General features: G+C 36.2%; 2 protein-coding genes and 1 pseudogene across 2 annotated transcripts; all 3 read left to right on the top strand.

Moving 5' to 3' along the window:
• The first annotated feature begins 1,170 nt into the window (after positions 1-1,170).
• slc10a2 (solute carrier family 10 member 2) lies at positions 1,171-6,673 on the top strand. The gene is made up of 6 exons (XM_065251354.2): positions 1,171-1,907; positions 2,798-2,916; positions 3,484-3,572; positions 3,664-3,839; positions 4,826-4,983; positions 5,729-6,673. Exons 1-6 carry the CDS (start codon positions 1,528-1,530, stop codon positions 5,902-5,904), a joined length of 1,098 nt encoding a protein of 365 aa, XP_065107426.1. The 5' UTR covers positions 1,171-1,527; the 3' UTR covers positions 5,905-6,673.
• Positions 6,674-7,130: 457 nt separating this feature from the next.
• On the top strand, positions 7,131-9,986 carry LOC135782769 (uncharacterized). The gene has a single exon (XM_065293276.2). The coding sequence runs from the start codon at positions 7,149-7,151 to the stop codon at positions 9,984-9,986; it is 2,838 nt and encodes a 945-aa protein (XP_065149348.2). The 5' UTR covers positions 7,131-7,148.
• Positions 9,987-13,836: 3,850 nt separating this feature from the next.
• Positions 13,837-17,437, top strand: LOC135782313 (uncharacterized; annotated as a pseudogene).
• The last annotated feature ends 2,263 nt before the right edge of the window (positions 17,438-19,700 follow it).

Raw genomic sequence — 19,700 nt, 5'->3', positions numbered from 1 at the left:
TTTATAAATGGACTTGTAAAACCATTTCTGGATCATTTTTGCACTAATTAAAGCCACATACATTCTATGTAGATATCAGAGAAAAATGTAACATATTGTATCAATGCATTCTTTGGCACCTTTAAAATGTAACTTTGCCCAGGGTTATTAATTGATTTTGGGGAGCCTGGTCTCAAGATGGGTAATCCCTGTGTTAATTCTCTTATTTGCATGTATACAGTACAAAGTCAACAGTACACAGCACGCAACAGGCAGCAATCTCCGTTCTGTCTGGTCTTGGCACAAAACTAATCAAAGACTTCAGATGTCATTTGTCCAACTTTTATGATACTTTAATGGTTCTGCCATCACATTCATTTAATAGAAAAAGTGGCTATATGACATTCGTTTACTGAAAAAAATGTACCCTTTGTATTTTATGGAAGAAAGTAGATCAAGGCCACATAGGTTTGAAACGACATGATACAGAGTAATTTATTATTTAATTATTGGGTGAAACATTTTAACAGTGTTATCATTACCTTGTTTATGCCTTTATATTTTTACATACCTCACGAGGACACTGCGTAAGTATTCAGTCGAACTTTGTGCTGAATTGCCCCTGCAAGCTCTAACTGTATAAATGAGATTTGTTTTTTAAAATTTAACTTTGTGGTCAATGGTTTGTGTAGATATATTGGTTATTGAATGGAAAAAACTATGTGCTACATGTGACTCTGCCTGTGAAAACCCACTGAAGTATTTTTTGTGATTACCGTTTACTGTTCAAATTCATTCTACATAATCTAATTAGCATTCTGTAAAAATATAACCTTAATATATTTAATATTGACTGAATAAAGATTAAATATTAAACATATTAAACTCATAATAAGATTGACACTTTAGCTGGGATTTCACAGGGTCACATATTCTAATGGATCTAATTAAAAATAATTGTAAAGTTTATGGTTCTTTATTCTGTGACGCACATACTGTAAAGCATCATGACAGGCAGGCATCCTTTCTTCTGCACTCAGGATTGTTGATGATACAGGGCTATATCTGGAGATAAACAATAAAATTTAAGGGCCACAATGTTATAAAAACGCAAGATGGTGCAATCACATTTATTGTGATCAAATTTAACTTCGTTTTTACACTCTCTTCTTTTATGTGTTTGCATTTGGACACTGACCCCATAAAACATTTGCAGCTAGTTAATTTTTTATTTTGCAACTTTTGGCTTTTAAATTTTATAGGCACCTGGCAGATATTAAAGGTGTGCAGGGAGTGTAAAAGTCCAAGTTGCTTGTCACATAGAGAGAAGGGTTTGCGAGGAGTATTTCAGAAAATGTATCAGACCTGAAGCAAAGAAAATCTGGGATTTTATAGCACTTTCTTCAAATTGACCTCTCAGAAAACAGGACCGTCATCTTCTCAACCTTGTGACTGGAATCTACATCTTCAGTTTTCTGACTGACAACCCTGCGGAGCACACGGTACGTTTAATTCTTCAGCGTTTCATTCGAACTCATTTTAATCAACATGTGCACGCCACAGCCCGTCTGCCCTGCCAATGCCACCATATGCTCGGGCAAATCCTGCCTCATGCCCCCTAATAAATTCAATGAAGTCCTTGGGGTTGTAATGAGCATCGTGATGACCGTCATGCTCGCCATGGTGATGTTTTCAATGGGTTGCACTGTTGAAGCCAAAAAACTTTGGGGACACATTCGCAGACCTTGGGGCATTTTCATCGGATTCTTGTGCCAGTTCGGCATCATGCCTTTTACAGCCTTCGCACTCTCTCTGGCATTCAATGTGCTTCCCATTCAGGCTGTAGTCATTGTTATTATGGGATGTTGTCCTGGAGGTTCCAGCTCGAATATTATCTGCTACTGGCTCGATGGGGATATGGACCTAAGGTGAGACCATCATAAGTCGTGCATCATTCTTTTTTCATTCAGGGAATATGACTGCTGTAGAAATCAGTCTGTCTATATGCATTTACTCATCTACACAAATTGATTGAATTAAACTCACATATTAGTTTAACACGTTCAGTTAGAGATAAAAAAATTGTTGTTGTTGTTGTTATTTGTTCAATGTTTGAGAATATCACAGTATTTGGTTGTGCTTTATTAACACTAAACTTGCCTGGACACTGCCTTTGAAAACTTTTGAAAGCTAAAGCAGTTTTTGTGATTAACTTTTTTATACATAATGTAAAGAACATTCTGTGAAAAATAATGTAGATATCTTTAATATTGACTGAGTAACGTCATGTCAAAAACTGAAATAAAGAGTGAAATCAATTATGCTAATCTTATAAAACTTAAGCTTGGATTTCACATTGGACCATTTAGACCAGGAGTGGGGAACCCTGGGGCCTGGAGGGCCACTGTCCTACAGAGTTTTGTTCCAACCCTAAACAAACACACCTGAATTAAATTTTCAAGTAATCCTGAAAACTTTAATTAGATTTTTCAGGTGTGTTTAATTAGGGTTGGAACTAAACTCTGCAGGACAGTGGCCCTCCAGGACCAGGGTTCCCCACCCCTGATTTAGACAGCCCTAATATTTTTATTTTAAAATTCTAATTTCTGTTGGGTTTAACTAAATTAAATCAACTAGCCGTAATATTTTTATTTTAAAGTTGTAATTTCTGTTTTAAGGGTTTAACTAAATTAAATCAACATCTTAGTACCATTGACTGGTTTAGATGGTTGTCTTACACATGAAGAACGGTAAAAGGGTCATAATCATAAATAAAACCCTACTAACACAATGCACTTATGATGCCCACTGCTTGCAGTATCAGCATGACCGCATGTTCTTCAATCCTGGCGCTGGGCATGATGCCTCTTTGTTTGTTGGTCTACACCTCAATCTGGACGTCAGCTGATTCTCTCCAAATCCCTTATGAAAGCATTGGTAAAACTCACTTGTTCTAATATTAGTTAAGTGTACACTCTAAAAAAAATGGTGCTTAATAGTACTAAAAGTGGTTCACTGGCTCTTAATCATAGGCAAACCATTTTTAGTGCTAAACAGAACCATATTTTACTGCACTGAAAAAAAATATTCATTCAATTTACTCAATTTTTTTAAGGTAAGTGGTTGCAATCAATTTATTTAAGCTACGTTTAAACAAATTTTTTTTTATTTTATTTTACTTTACTAATCTTTTTTGTATAAATGTAGCTTAAATAAATTGACTGCAACCACTTACCTTAAAAAATTGAGTAAATTGAATGAATAATTTTTTTCACTGTATGGTGAACCATAAGTTGTGCTATAGACATGCTTTAGCACCACTTATGGTTCTACAGAGGTGCTATATAAGTGCCCTGTAGCATTAAAAATGGTTCCCCTATGATTACATTTTTTTTGTACTATTTAGCATAATGTTTTAGAGTGTATGGTGGAGTTTCTCACAAATTAACAGATCAACAGCGATGGGGTGTTGTTTTTTAAAATGTTTTATTATCCTCTTTCTAGGCATCACACTCGTGAGCTTACTTGTGCCAGTCGGTTTGGGAATGTTAGTGAAAAGCAAGTGGCCAGAAATAGCAAAAAAGATTCTCAAAGTGAGTTTTTGTTTCTTTATGTTTAGAATTCAGATTTCACATTCTTACACACACGGTGCTGTTTCATGTGTGATGTTTTGTGTGCGTTCAGGTTGGATCACTGGTAGGGATCATCCTCATCGTCGTCATTGCAGTCATAGGTGGTGTGCTGTATCAGTCCTCGTGGGTCATTGCTCCTTCTCTTTGGATCATTGGTACCATTTATCCCCTTATCGGATTTGGTCTGGGATTTCTGCTGGCTCGCTTTGTTGGACAACCTTGGTACAGGTAAGAACACTACAGTAAAGTATTTGTGACATTTGTGACTCTTGCTGTGTCCGAAACCGCTCCCTATCCACTATATAGTGCACTATATCGTGGTGTCCGAAACCTGAGTGAACAACTTCATTCCCTACATTCGTTCACTACTTTTTACCCACAATGCACTCTGATTTTGAGGGTACATTCGCTGTACACTCGCTCACTCATATTTCCCGTGATGCAATGGGACACAAACGCATAAGTGGAATCAGCTAAAGGATACTGACAGTAAACCCAAAAATTTACGTTTACACACAATTTTATATTATTGTTGTCAGTTAATTTCTACTTTTTTTAAAATAAACAAATTCGAAATAATTGCGATATCTTTTATTTAAAATATAATACACATTTTATTAATTAATAAATAAATATAACAACCAGTTGTTTTGTTCTCTTACTTATTAACTAATACAATAAACATGACAAATGATGTGACAAACAGTAAGCAAGTAACCCGTTTCACAGTACAATCAGTAAAGCCACACAGGTGTAAGGGTTTATGACGAATCTCTGCGACAGCTCTCCGACGCATCGTATTTACGTCAGTGTCTGAAATCACTCACTCATTTTCGTTCCCTTCTTCCCCATATAGTGGACTCAATTGTCATTTACTAAAGTATATAGGGAATAGTGAATGAGTGAACGAGGGAGCGGTTTTGGATGCAGGTTCTGTCTGCATGTGAAAACTGAGATAAAGTCATATTTTGCGATTTATTGTTGTTAAAATCATCATACATAATGTAAAGAACATTCTGTGAAAATACATCCTTGATATCTTTAATTCTGACTGAGTAAGACAATGTCAAAGATTATCATTAAAATGAAATCCATGAGTGAAATCAATTTTTTTTATAAAATGAATGGACTTTTTCACAAAATGAATGCAGCAGATGATACAGTCCTATCTATTTTATTTTATTTTATTTTATTTCTTATGCTCGTGATCACAGGTGTCGCACCATCGCATTAGAAACTGGAATGCAGAATTCCCAGCTGTGCAGCACAATAACTCAGCTGTCCTTCTCTCAGGCTGAGCTTGACCTCATGTTCGCCTTCCCCTTAATCTACAGTATCTTCCAGCTGGTCGTGGCCGGGTTTGCGGTTGGAGGTAGTATGAAACTTGTGTCCACTACATTTAAGCATGGGGTACTATAGCCATTGTGTGCTACTGTAGTGTCTGTGACGACTGTTACATGCTAGAAACGTTTGAGCAATGAAGTAGAACATTGCTGGAAAGGACAAGTGAAAATTGTTTTTTTTAATCTTATTTAACTTATTTTTTTAATTGAAAATTAACAAGAACACAATATAGTTTACAAACAAGAGTGCATATAACCATATACGTCAGGGGTAAGATGAAAAGAAAAATCAAGGGAGGAAGAAAAAAAAAGAAAAAGGAAATGCAATTTACTTGAAAAATTGTATATCTTAGACAACCGTATAGTCTTTCTTGCTTTCAAGTATTTGCCATTGAATATTGTCTCTAAATATATTTTAATATCTATTTTAAATTCTTCAAAATTTGGCATTTTTTCATTCCATTTGACTTTATGAATATAATAACGGGCAATTATAATAATTAAATCAAGCATAAACAGAATATTATTATCAAAAAACATTTTAGCATAACATCAATTTCTTCAAAGTTAACAGGCTTCATAACTTCTCTTTGTAAGTAATACTGAGCTCTATCTAAAAAAGTTTTGGGACACTCCCAATTAAATGATTAATAGTCTCACACAAGTGAAAAGGGTACGTGTGCACGCTTTTGTGCATGCGTGTGATTTTTAATGGTTCATTTGAATTAAACAAAGTCTTGGTAACTCATTGGGAACCTCTGTATCTGTTTTTAGCTTATTACTCAATTAAGCATTACACGAAGAAGTCAGTGGAGACTGATGGGGAAAGTGCACTGAGCAGTAATGGTTCTGGATCTTTAAAGAAGCAGGATTTGGCTTTGGACAATGGTGTCTTTCAGTGTGATGACAATGGCAACACTGAGGGAAAAGGCAAAGGTACACAGTTGTGAGCTACACAGAGGAAATATTGACTGTCTCTTGTCAGACAGAATGAACTTCGAGTTCACATAATTTAATTTATCTTCATGCAAGCTATTGAAGTATTGATAATCTTGCACAACCAAAGTAAAATGTCAACCCTTGACCATAAAAGTCCTAAAACTTGTTTTTATGATAACTCTACCCACAAGTATGTGAACAGTTAAGTATGCTGCCTGTTTATTGCTTACTGTAAAATACTTTTATTTGTGACAATATACTGTGTAAATGACCATACAGTATATAAAGCTTTTTCTCAAGTATCTTTTAATAACTCAATTGTATTTCAGAGATAATATTGGTGATTCCAAAGCATGAACATAACTTCTAATTACTCTGTACATGTTGTACAAAAGATCCTTAAATTAAGAAAACATACCAGCTGGTTGAATTAAGTTAATTATTCAATTGTTATTGTGCTTTGTATACATAAAATCATAATGGAACTTTTATAAATGTTTTGCTTTCTATATTATTTATGTATTAAAATCTTTTTTATCAAAAACACAAAAGGAGATTCCTTTTCAAAGTATTGTTTTACAGCATTCCAAAATTTAGATTTCAAGTATTTATTTGTATCTTATTAATATTTATATGCATGTGAATAAACTAATATCTCAAGTACATGATGCCACGTTTTGAACTAGCAGACTTTGAGCTTTTTATATATCATAAAATAGTCTTAGATAATTACCCAAAGTCTATTTTATTGAGCCTGTATTATAATGCTGTTTATGACTCAATGGGGCTTTTATACTGTGCATGGGGTTATTCTAAACCCTGGGTAAGAAGAATTATCGAGTTTCACACTGTACTGTACATACCTTACCAGCGATTAAAAGATAAACCTGGGTTTTCATAATCTGACTTTTCAAACTGTGCATTCCTAAACCCGTATTTTGCTTTCTTATTTGTATGTTTGGTGTGAGAACAGCCATGATTGGAGAAATATGCTAAAGCTGTGTCAGACTGACTACACACAAAAAATCATTGCTAAATATTGAGTTAAAACATACACGTTTTTGTTTGGCTTTAGAGCACGGTTTCTTAACCCCCTGTTTTATCTCACAAAAGGGAAGTTCATTTCTATATATGTATGCTGGCATGGTCATTTACCACCAGAGACAGAGAGACAACATCAAAGGTGGAACAATAGAATAACAACAGAAGAAGTTTAAACTTGAGCTGTAGAAAAATTATTAAGAAATTGAAAAAGATGATTCTTCTGTTTTCCTTCTTCCTATTGCTTATTAAGACTTTGTGTGTATTTTCTTGGCTTGCTGGGAAATGTGTCGTGTTCAATGATGTGGAAGAATTGAACCCTCCTACATACTGTGAAGGAAAAACAAACACTGCCTTCTGCAGTCTTGTCACTGATATTAAAGAGGACCTCCGCGGACTTCCATCAAATTTACTGAACCTCTGCATTCAGATGGATCATGATAAGAAGTATATTGGTGTCTTGGCTCCAGGCTCATTTTCACGCTTCTCTTCTCTGGAATACCTTGAAATCTATGGATGTTTTACCAAGATCTCTTTTGAAAGTTTAACCGGATTTTTAAATTTAACTTCATTAAATTTGTCTTTCTTTGCAGAAAGCTGTTGTGATGCAGCTGTTGATTTTAGTGGCCTTCCTTCACTGAAAAGTTTGCGTCTTTCAAAATATAGTTTGTCATTAATGGCACCAAATGTTTTTGATACAATTCCTCAGTTAGAGAGATTGAACATGAATAATATGTGTTTGAAAGATTTATCTGAGGTTTTGTGTCGTCTGAATCATTTAAAATCGCTAAGTGTGTTTTTCCTCATTGATGAATATTTAAAGAGTCTTCAGTTTCCAAACTGCTCCATTTACAACTCCTCTAACAGTAACATATCTACTGTATACAATATTGAAGAGGTACATTTGCGTTTGGCATTAGTAGAGCACATAGATGAAGGGGCTTTGAACGTTTTTGGAAGCTTATATGAACTGACATGGTTTAATGATTTTACATCAGATATCCTCAGAGATCTTTCTATGATTGGAGTAAATAAAATCTATTGGTTGAATTTCTATGTGGATGTACTGAACATTCATGAGTTGTGTTACGCAGCAAAGTTATATTCTATTAAATCTGTATCTGTTCATTACCGGACTGTTAACTTGACAGCTATGTCGACAAATATCTCTGAAGGCTGTAAGGAGATTGTAGACATTACTCTAAAACGAGAGACAATATCTAAAATGGTAAACCCTTTAGATGTAGATTTGATTTTTCAGATTTTTAGCAACCTCTCAATATTTAGTGCAATTCAAAATGTGTTCAGATCAAATGATTTTAAATCTCTTTGTTTGTCCAATCCACAGTTAGTCAAACAGCTGTCTATTATGATGCTAAACTCAAATGACATAGGTAAGATAATTTTTCAGCAGTTTATGTGTTTCATAAATCTTGAAAGTTTTGAATTAATTAAATGCAATATTTCCAGCATAGAAGATTTTGCTTTTATTGGATTAGACAATCTGAAAGATTTAAATCTCTTTGGCAACAAGTTATCGTACATATATCAAGACACATTCAGTGGTCTATATGAACTGATGGTCCTAAATCTTCAAGAAAACCCAATAATTCAAATTCAATCAAATTCATTTGGACATCTTATTAACCTTTACACACTTCTTCTGGGAGATCTAAATTTAACACCAAACATTTCAAAGGTCACACTGCATTTCTCTGATATATTTGGACGCATCCCGTATAATCTGAGTAATGTGTTTATTAGTTCAGGCTTGAGACCAATGCAGTTGATTATTGGAAATGCTACACTGAATCAGAGTCTTGATCTCCGAATCAAAGGTCAATATGTGACAGTGGAGGATTGTGACAGTCCACTCTTGACATCTGTAGTCAAACTTCAAATAAATGCAGAATATATCATCTGTGGAAAGGAGTTTATTGGGAAATATGTTAAATCAGTTGTTAATCTGGAGTTCATATCATGGTTTTCAGACAACATCGGTGACTTATCAGTAATAAATCAGCTTGTTCATTTAAAAACCTTAAGGCTGGAAAACATTGATTTGTCAAAACAGCCAAATGTGCCAATAATGTTTCACAATTTGACCAAATTACAAACCCTGATGTTGATAAACTGCAAAGTTTTCTTTTTGGATGGAAGTCTGACAAAGGACCTAAAGGCACTGACCGGTTTAGTGTTTATGCCACAAAATAATGTGATAATTCTTCAAAGCTTTGTTGAACATCTCACTAGTTTAGAGTTGCTCTATCTCGCTGGGTTGGGATTGCAATGCAGTTGTGATGACGCCTGGCTGATCTCATGGGTGAAGGGCAACAGGCAGGTACAGGTTGTTATGAAAATGCCCATCATGGAGGAACTGCAGTGTTCAACTGATAATGGAGTTGACCATCTGAACTTTGTTCATTACACCGAGGAGAACTGTTCATTTGATATTGAATTCGTGCTCTTCATCTCAACTTCAGTTTTTTTATATTTGTTTATTTTTGTAGTGTTGTCATATCAGCTTGCAGGACAATACATAATGCCGTTCTATTACATTGCCAGTGGATGGTTCAGAGAGGCTTTGCGTATGGATGCCAAGCGCCAGTACCGCTACGATGTTTTTGTTTCCTACAGCAGTAAGGATGAGCGCTGGGTCATGGAAAAACTTCTTCCTAACTTAGAGCAGCGTGGACCTCCATTCTTGCGTCTCTGTTTGCACGGTCGTGACTTTCAGTTGGGTCAAGACATTGTGGAAAACATCACAGACAGCATTTATGCAAGCCGCCGAACTCTTTGCCTTGTCAGTCGTAACTACCTCCGCAGCACCTGGTGTTCTTTGGAGATGCGGTTGGGCACCTACCGACTCCAGGTAGAACAGAGGGACATTCTTATCCTGGTCTTCTTAGAAAAAATCCCATCTCGCTTGCTATCCTACCATCACAGGTTGGCCAGGCTGGTCAAAACTAGAACCTATCTGGACTGGCCAATGGACCCTGAGATGCATGAGGAATTCTGGGACAGGTTGTGGTGCAAACTAAGCTCTGATTAAGGTAACTAGACCTCACGCCAGAGTCCTTTTACATCATGGCACCCATGCTAGAGTCCTTAACTTAAATATTTTTTGGGGCAATGCCACCGAAGTTATTTCAGATTTTTGGGATGTAATTTCTGTTGAATCCATACCAAGTCTAGAATTTATGTCATGGCCTGACCATCCAGAGCACATGCCATGTCAACAACTGACCCCATGCTCTGATCCTCTATGACCCACGTCTGAGCCCATTTTCTGAATTCACCCCCATGATCCATGGCCACACCAGCTGCCCATAGTCCCCTCAGACCCAACTAGACCCTGGTCCATTACCACCGGTCACAGCACGTGACAGAACAGAAGGAAATGAGTTCATCAGTTTCTGCAGTATACAAAGGAACACTGTTCAGGGATGTTCAGTAAATGACAGAGTTCAAATTTGTAAAATTCATGTAGAACTGCATGATGTAACATTCATCTTTACAAGTTATTTCATCTTATAAAAAACAATAAAGAAATTATATGCTTGAACTGTCAATCTAAAAATCGAAATCCTAAACACAAGCCAGAGGTTATTTAAAGGTAAACTGTACTAAATTATATATATTAAAATGTAACATCAGAAAGGATAACTGTTACTTTTGAATTTGTTGGAAATTAAATAGACCAAATAAGGCATAAGTAATTTGTGGTTAATTTGAAATAATTAGCACATGAGGGCAAGACACACTTTCCTTACTCTGCATACAGATACACTTCGTCTCTGCTCTGCATACAGTGGCTTTATTTATGTGCTCTGCATCCCCGAGGCTGTATATAAAAAATGTGCAAAGAAACATAAAGGCAGTTGTTTGGATTTAAGAGCATGAGATTACATGAGATTATTGATATATCTAAACGGCTGCAATTAAAATTATACAGCTCGAATAAAAATTGCGAGTGGATGTAAGAGAGAAGGCAAGCTCAAATCGCTTGGCCCTGAAGGCATGTGACAAAATAAATACACTGGTGGCCTTAGAATCCTCTATCAAGGTTTTTTTAACACCCTAAAAATTAATGCAACATCATCATCGATCCTATACAAAAGGACATGACATTTAAGTCACTTAGATGGTCTCTGTGCCTTAAAATATTTTTGCTACATGTAAATGTAAATGTAATGCTACTTAATTTTTAATACGTTTTTTAAGGTTTTTTTGTTGTTATTGAAAAGACTTGCACAGCCATTTTGATTTAACTAAAAAATGCAAGACATTTTTACAGTATACTATAAGTAAAGTGCACGTATTTCATTGCTAAAAACATCAAAAGTTTTAAATCATAGATATTTGGTCATCATGTTTGTCTCCCACATAAAAAAATAAAAATCTAATTCACTAGTTCTGGGGCTCGAGCTCCAAGTTTAAACCCCCCTGAAAGCTGAGGTACAGTATTCTCCATTTCAATTTAAGTGTAAGCACCAACCTCTAATTTTAGTCTTTATCGTGAATCTATAAGATTACTGACACATTCAGAATATGTCTTGTGTTACAATTTATTATTTCAGGTTGGTTTAAGCTTTAAACATCAATTGAAATAGACACAACAGAATATGTTTTAATTCCAATTATTGATTAACAATTGCAAAAGTTACAAAATCATACAGTACCTGACAATAGACACTCTGGCTACAGGTACTTAATGACCATAATGACTATAATACACACCAAGTGGAATGGGAAGATCAAATACAGTCTCCTGAAGATGCGTATAAATAGCACAAAGTGTAAAACTCGTGCAATACATACGCCAAATTCCACTTTGGCGTGCATATGATATGCCAGTCCTTCCCATTCACTTAAACAGTGCATCTTTTTTGTCGTTTTATTTATTGGTTTCTCAATTTTTTTGTTTTTTAAACCATTTTCGCTTGGGTTTAGGGTTAGATTTTAGATTTGCTTAATGAGGTTATTTAATATACAGGTTTCTCCATGTTTTTGTCCATATTTAAGCCATGGTCGCTTGGAGTTGGGGTTAGAGTTGGGGTTTGGGTTAGGATGTCATTTTTATATAACAAAAAGTTGTTCTAACTTTAAACCCAAGCGAAAATGGTAAAAAATAAGAAAAACATTGAGAAACCAATAAATAAAACGACAAAAAAGATGCACCGTTTAAGTGAATGGGAAGGACTGGCGTATCATATGCACGCCAAAGTGGAATTTGGCGCATGTGTTGCACGAGTTTTACACTTCGTGCTATTTATACACATCTTCAGGAGACTGGGCTGGAAGATCTGACTACAGAGTGCAGTAACACTTTAATTTGATAGTCCACTTTAGACATTTTACTAATTTTGAGTATCTTTGCAACTACTTATCAACTACCAATCTTTAGAGAATTAGTAGACTGTCTGCTTAATATCTACTAACACTTTATTGTAATAATATCTCAAGACATTCAACTGTCTATAAGTATCTTTGCAGGTGCATGTCAACTTATTCCACTAACCCAAACCTCTCCCCTGACCCTTACAGTCTACTTATTCTCTAATGATAATTAGTTGACGTATGGCTGCAAATGAATGAAAGTTAGTTGACATGTAACTGCAAAGTTATTTATATTTAGTAGAATGTCTAAAGTAGGAGAGTGTCTTAATGTCACCAACAGGAGGGGGGGCAAGGGTCTGCTCATAACGCTTTCATCAAAAATCTTAATCTCTTTCCGAGTCGTCTGGTAGGTCGTATACTAGGCAACAATCTAATTAAATTCACACTTCAAGCAAGCTTAAAATGAATTCCAGAAGATTTAAAAGATTTGAGAGTTAAAGTGAGAATTTTAAGAGACGGAGCAAGCATGACACAGAGATGTGTCTGTAGCTAAAGATCACATAAGCTGGTTTAAATTAAATATATTATATATCCTTTACTGCATTATCATATATAGTGCTGTATCACTGTGTTTTAACACTATGGTGATGTTTGCTTTACCTTAGTATGTCTTATAATTCACATTTATAAAACTATTATTTGATGTGTGTTTCAACCCATGTCTTGATTAGTCTCTAAATAATCTGCTTTTTATTTTCTAATCAATATTATGCTTCATGCATCATAACTAGTATTCAAACTCGTTCAATATTAATCCAAATTATTATTGTTACAAAATGTCTGGCATAGCCAACTATGCAAATTAAGTTTGGTGAAACAAAGACAAAGTTTTCCCACTCGATAAACAAACTTTTGCATTGGCTAATTCGACCTTAGTGGGTTGGACTCATGAGAGGTCAAAAGGACCTCTCCCCCAGCTCACCTTTGCCTACAGTTCACAGTTCAACACACAGCCACGTCACTCAGCTGAACTTGCAGCTTGCTGTGGGCCCTCTCTCCCTCTGGTTACATGCTTTTGAGGTAATACTGTAAAGCAGTAAGAACATTATTTTCTAAAGGCCACGGAATTAACTTCTTAATCCACAATTATTATAGTATTTTCGCTAAATCAGGTAAAACCTTATCAATTTGCATAGTTAATTACAGTTAATTATATTTATTATTCCCTTTGAGCTAAATCTGGAAATTCCCTTATTAGTTTTGGTAGGAGGTACAATAGTGTTTTAAGTAACATTTCATTTATCCCGCTGAATCGCTACAATGATAAAGTAGTAAGTTATACACACTGTTGTGTGTTGAGTTGTGTGGAAAACCTCTGATTAAAAAATGTTTTCCGGAGTCTTACATGAGTAATATGACTCACATTCAATATGACATTTTGTTTAAGAGAAATGAGGCATCTGGAAAAAAACTTACACATATGTGGTATCTTGTCACAAAAAAGGGAAGTCACTTTCTTGTAAATATGAGTACTCTTACTTTATCTTTAGAAACAGAAAAACAACACCAAGCGAGACAACTAAATCACAACAGAGGAACCTAAGCTGCATAAAATCACTCAGGAATTAAAGATGATTCTTCTATTCACACTATTCTGACATGGTCATTTACCACTGGAGACAGAGAGACCACAAGACGGGACAATAGAATCACATCAGACCATTAAACTTGAGCTGAAGAAAAATCATTTAGAAATTGAAAAAGATGATTCTTGTGTTCTCATTCTTCCTGTTGTTAACAAAGACTTTGTGTGTATTCTCTTGGCCTGCTGGGAAATGTGTTGTGTACAATGATGTGGAAGAATTTCCTGTTGACTCAACATGTAACGGAAAAACAAAGTGTGCCTTCTGCAGTCGTGTCACTGATATTAAAGAGGACCTCCGCGGACTTCCTTCAAATTTACTGAAGCTCTGCATTCACATGGATTATGATATGAAGTATATTGGTGTCTTGGCTCCAGGGTCATTTTCACGCTTCTCTTCTCTGGAATACCTTAAAATTGATGGATGTTTTACCAAGATCACTCCAAAAGCTTTTACTGGATTGTTAAATTTAACTTCATTACAGTTGACTGCTGATACAGAAAGCTGTTGTGATGCAGCTGTTGATTTTAGTGGCTTTCCTTCACTGAAAAATTTGAATCTTGCACAATATAGTTTGTCATTAATGGCAGCAAATGTTTTTGATACAATTCCTCAGTTAGAGAGATTAGTCATAAACGATGCGTGTTTAAAAAATGTATCTGAGATTTTGTGTCGACTGGAAAATATAAAATCCCTAAAGTTGTTTAAACTCAATGATCAGAAGTTAAATAGTCTTCAGTTTCCAAACTGCTCCATTTACAACTCCTCTAGCAGTAACATATCTACTGTATACAATATTGAAGAGGTACATTTGATTTTGCCATCGGTAGAGCACATAGATAAAGGGGCTTTGAAAGTTTTAGGAAATTTATCTGAGCTGGAATTTGATTTGACATCAGATTTCTTCAGAGATCTTTCTATGATTGGAGTAAATAAAATCTTTGGGTTGAGGTTCTCTGTGGATGTACTTAACGTTGATGAGTTGTGTTACGCAGCAAAGTTATATTCTATTAAATCTTGCACTGTTTTTTACCACACTATTAACTTGCCAGCTATGTCAACAAATATCTCTGAAAACTGTAAGGTGATTGTAGACATTACTCTCCATCAAATTACATCTTTTAAGGTAAAGCCTTTAGATGTAGATTTGATTTTTCACATTTTCAGCAACCTCTCTGAATTTGATGTCAGTGAACATGTGCTAAGATCAAATGATTTTAAATCTCTTTGTTTGTCCAATCCACAGTTAGTCAAACAGCTGTCTAGTATGTTTTTAAACTTCAATGACATAGGAAAGATTATTTCTCAGCAGTTTATGTGTTTCATAAATCTTGAAAGTTTGGAATTGATTTCCAGTCAAATTTATAGCATAGAAGATTTTGCTTTCATTGGATTAGACAAATTGAAAGATTTAAACTTTTTTAGGAACAAGTTATCTTACATTCATGAAAATACATTCAGTGGTCTATATGAACTGATGGTCCTAAATCTTCAAGAAAACCCTATAATTCAAATGCAATCAAATTCATTTGGACATCTTATTAACCTTCACACACTTCTTCTGGGAGATCTAAATTTAACTCCAAACATTTCACAGGTCACACTGCATTTCTCTGATATATTTGGACGCATCCCGTATAATCTGAGTAATGTGTTTATTAGTTCAGGCTTGAGACCAATGCAGTTGATTATTGGAAATGCTACACTGAATCAAAGTCTTGATCTCCGAATCAAAGGTCAATATGTGACAGTGGAGGATTGTGACAGTCCACTCCTGACATCTGTAGTCAAACTTCAAATAAATGCAGAATATATCATCTGTGGAAAGGAGTTTATTGGGAAATATGTTAAATCAGTTGTTAATCTGGAGTTCATTTCACTGTTTTCAGACAACATTGGTGACTTATCAGTAATAAATCAGCTTGTTCATTTAAAAACCTTAAAGCTGGAAAACATTGATTTGTCAAAACAGCCAAATTTGCCAATTATGTTTCAAAATTTGACAAAATTACAAACACTGATCTTGGCAAACTGCAGAATTTTCTTTTTGGATGGAAGTCTGACAAAGGACCTAAAAGCACTGACAGCTCTGGTGTTTAAACCAAGGGATGATGTGATAATTCTTCAAAGCTTTGTTGAACATCTCACTAGTTTAAATTTGCTCTATCTCGTGGAGTTGCAAGTGCAATGCAGTTGTGATAACGCTTGGCTGATCTCATGGGTGAAGAGCAACAGGCAGGTCCAGGTTCATATGGAGAAGCCCACCATGGAGGAACTGCAGTGTTTAACTCATAATGGAGATGACTATCTGAACTTTGTTCATTACACCCAGGAGAACTGTTCATCTGATATTGAATTTGTGCTCTTTGCCTCAACGTCTGCTTTTTTATATTTGTTTATTTTTGTAGTGTTGTCATATCAGTTTGCAGGAAATACATAATGGCGTTCTACAACAATGCCAGCTGATGGTTCAGAGAGCCTTTGCGTATAGATGCCAAATGGCAGTACTGCTATAATGTTTTTGTTTCCTACAGCAGTAACGGTGAGCGCTGGGTCCTGGAAAAACTTATTCCCAACTTAGAGCAGCATGGCCCTCTATTCTTGCATCTCTGTTTGCATGTTTGAGACTTTCAGTTGGGGCAAGACATTGTGAAAAACATCAAAGACAGCATCTATGCAAGCTGAACTCTTTGTCTTGTCAACTTAACTACTTCCGCAGCACCTGGTGTTCTTTGGAGATGCGGTTGGGCACCTACCGGCTCAAAGTACAGCAGAGGGACATTCTTATTGGTCTCCTTAGAAAAAATCATCTTGTTTGCTATCTTACCATCACTGGTTGACCCAGCAGGTAAAAACTGGAACCTATTCGGACTCGCCAATGGATGTATGAGGCATTCTCGGACAGGTTCTGGTGTAAATTGGGCTCTGATAAAAGTAATTAGACTTCAATGTACAATGTATATAAAAAATTGCAAATTGACTTTGTCCAGCAGTGTCGATATAAACATATGTATTCTTATGTATATTCGAAGTCTATAGTATATACTTAATTTATTGTTTAGGTGAAATTTCTCCTTAACTATGTAAGGATAACGCATTGTTGTAAATGTTATAATGTGTGACCAGATTAATTAAACGGGTAGTTTAATGAAGTGACTACTGACATCTTCTTTTCTGAACATCTAAACCTCAAACTATTTCTGAATGTGTTGATCAGATCTGTGCAGAAATAAAGATGTACTTTGGCCCATGTCTCTATAAAGATCTCACTTTATAGAGAGAAAATATACTATAAAGTTTCACTTCCCTCTGAATAAAAAAACTACTTCTTCATTTAGATGGTCTCAGTTTATAAAAAACAGCTTTTTTGAAACTGCATGTACTGTACAGATCAAAACAAGAACTTGCACACAAAAGCTTTTCCTATTTAAAAATTACTATTTTTTATTTTGAAGCATTTGATGAAAACAATTTTGAAAGTATTTTAATTAAACAAAATCTTCTATAGGAATGGGATGCACAGGGATGCAATGGGACTCGTTTAATGTTTTATTATTTCTGCTTTTGCACCTGGGGATTTCTGCTTTCCCATTAAGCATACAGTAGTCCCATCTCTAGTCAAATACCTAGTTGAAAATAAAATGTTTTGGTTTGCTAAAGACAAAGGGGAGATGATGAGCATGGTTCACAACTGTGCAGAGAGTTTTAGCAGCCAGGCAAAAATTCAAGGACCTGTAGCTAACATTGTATACATTAATTTTACACAGTAACGTTGGCTCAGTGTAATAGTTGATATGCATAAGATAACATAAATGAATCAAGTCAATTTACATTTCATTTATTTTCCTTCATATCAGAAATAAATTACTGTAAAAGGACTCTGTTGTTATTGAATATATGTGGAAGTCCACTGGAATTTAAGTTTAGTCCATAAAAGCCATTTGTTTGTTTATGTTGTTGCTGCTGAAACCATCTATACCTGTATAAGCGGTAGTTTCTGGACCTCCTAACCCAGCGGCAATTATTTGGGCTTCCCCCATTCCTTCCTTTATGCTCTTTTTCTTCCTCTGTGCAGTTCTGTTACAGGTGTGTTGAACTTGGGCCTCAAGCCCCGGTCTCTCTGAAGGTTCGGAGCTCAGGTTCAGAGCTTCTTTAAAGAGCAATGTAAGGAGCCACCCATCAGCCCAACAACAGTATCCAATGGCATGGGTAAAGGTATCAGCGTGTATTGTCTTTTCTCTGCACTTTTGTCTCTGTTTCACAAGTTTGCCTGCACATTCAGATCTTAATGATTAATGGTAAACGAACTTGGCTTGCTGTCCTCGAAGGGAGCTCTGCACACCTAGAGAGAGAGTGAACCTGAGGCCAGGGCTCGAGCCCCAAGTTCAACCCCCCTGCAACGCCACTTCGCAGTGGAAGAAAGAGAGCAGTGGAGAAGATGGGAAGCAGGAGGAATGCCGGAAGAATTGCAGCTGGACACAGAGGCCTGAAGGCTGCCTTACACATGCCAATAATGATGATTGGCAGGCCTGAATGCTTAGGCTCATCCCAAACATATGTTTAGAACTACATTTCACAATAAGATCTTAATGATTATTGGTAAATTAACTTGACTTGCTGCCCCCAACCTTCAGAGAGAGTGAACCTGAGGCCAGGGTTTTGAGCCCCAAGTTCAACCCCCCAAAAGAATGTTTGAGGGACAGAAAGCTGGGCAGGTCCCTGCGAGTAATTAAGCTGTGTAAGGTTTAAAGATTTTAATCCCCCCCCCAAAAAAGAAATGGGTAGAATATTATCAAACATTCTTCTTCCTCGTATTGTTCTTGGGCTATTATTTCGGGGCTGTGACTCCTGCGGAAGTTAATGACATAGCATGGGGCTCCTGTGGGAGCACAGGTGATTCATTATTGCAGTAGTGCAAGCGTGATGAAATCATTGATGCGGCAGTGAGCAAAGTTGTACAGAAAAATGTTGTGAGAAATTTCGGCGTATGACTCCTGTGGGAGTTAATGGGAAGTGCGTGGCCAGGGTATTCTTCAGGAGCACAGGTGATTCACTACTGCGGTAGTGAAATCAAGGATGAAATAACTGCTGCAGCAGTAAGCAAAGTTGTACAGACTAGTGTTGTGTGAAATTATGGCTTATGACTCCTGTGGGAGTTAATGGGAAGCGAGCGGCCTGGGGCTCCTGCAAGAGTGAGGCTCATGGTACGCTGTGAGTGTACCATGATATTGTGACCTTCATTTGAGCACACAGTGAGTGTGCAGTGTGGTTGCACTGATAGATTACTACCACATTATGAGGATCTTGTGAGCTCATGGTGACTTCAATAAATTGTTGACTGGGTGAATGCCTCCTTGAGTCTATTGCCAAGCCACCTTATAATCACAGATTAGTTTATTGTGACCTGAAGGGGCACCAAATGGGATTGTTAACCATCTGTAATCCAAATCTCCTCAGAAGGACACAGAAAAGTGCTTAGCACCACGTCAGGGTTTAAGCAGACATACGCACTTTTGCTTGTCCAATTGCTGCAGGTTTCTTGCTGCTCAAAATTGGGATTAAACAAGCGCTCTTTTATATGTAGGCTATATGACATTAATTAGACATAATTTAAAGGCGGAGGTCTGAAACTGCTCAGCTTCACAGAAGCTCAAGATTATTTGCGATTTATAAATTTCACATCTGAAAGAAAGGGGTACACGCATTTTTTGTGCGTAAGTTCGGTTTATGGATCACACATACGCATTTTTGATAAATGATCGTAAGATCAAATGTAGGATGGT

The sequence above is a fragment of the Paramisgurnus dabryanus genome, chromosome 15 (assembly GCF_030506205.2).
Source record: "Paramisgurnus dabryanus chromosome 15, PD_genome_1.1, whole genome shotgun sequence".
Taxonomy (NCBI): domain Eukaryota; kingdom Metazoa; phylum Chordata; class Actinopteri; order Cypriniformes; family Cobitidae; genus Paramisgurnus; species Paramisgurnus dabryanus.
This window is presented reverse-complemented; position numbering and strand designations above follow the sequence as displayed.

Bases quoted from the DNA above. Each gene is read 5' to 3' on its own strand.
- slc10a2 (XM_065251354.2), top strand. From the start codon at position 1,528: ATGTGCACGCCACAGCCCGTCTGCCCTGCCAATGCCACCATATGCTCG. The intron at 2,917-3,483 runs GTAAAACTCACT...TCCTCTTTCTAG, and splicing joins AATCCCTTATGAAAGCATTG to GCATCACACTCGTGAGCTTA. The intron at 4,984-5,728 runs GTAGTATGAAAC...ATCTGTTTTTAG, and splicing joins GGCCGGGTTTGCGGTTGGAG to CTTATTACTCAATTAAGCAT.
- LOC135782769 (XM_065293276.2), top strand. From the start codon at position 7,149: ATGATTCTTCTGTTTTCCTTCTTCCTATTGCTTATTAAGACTTTGTGT.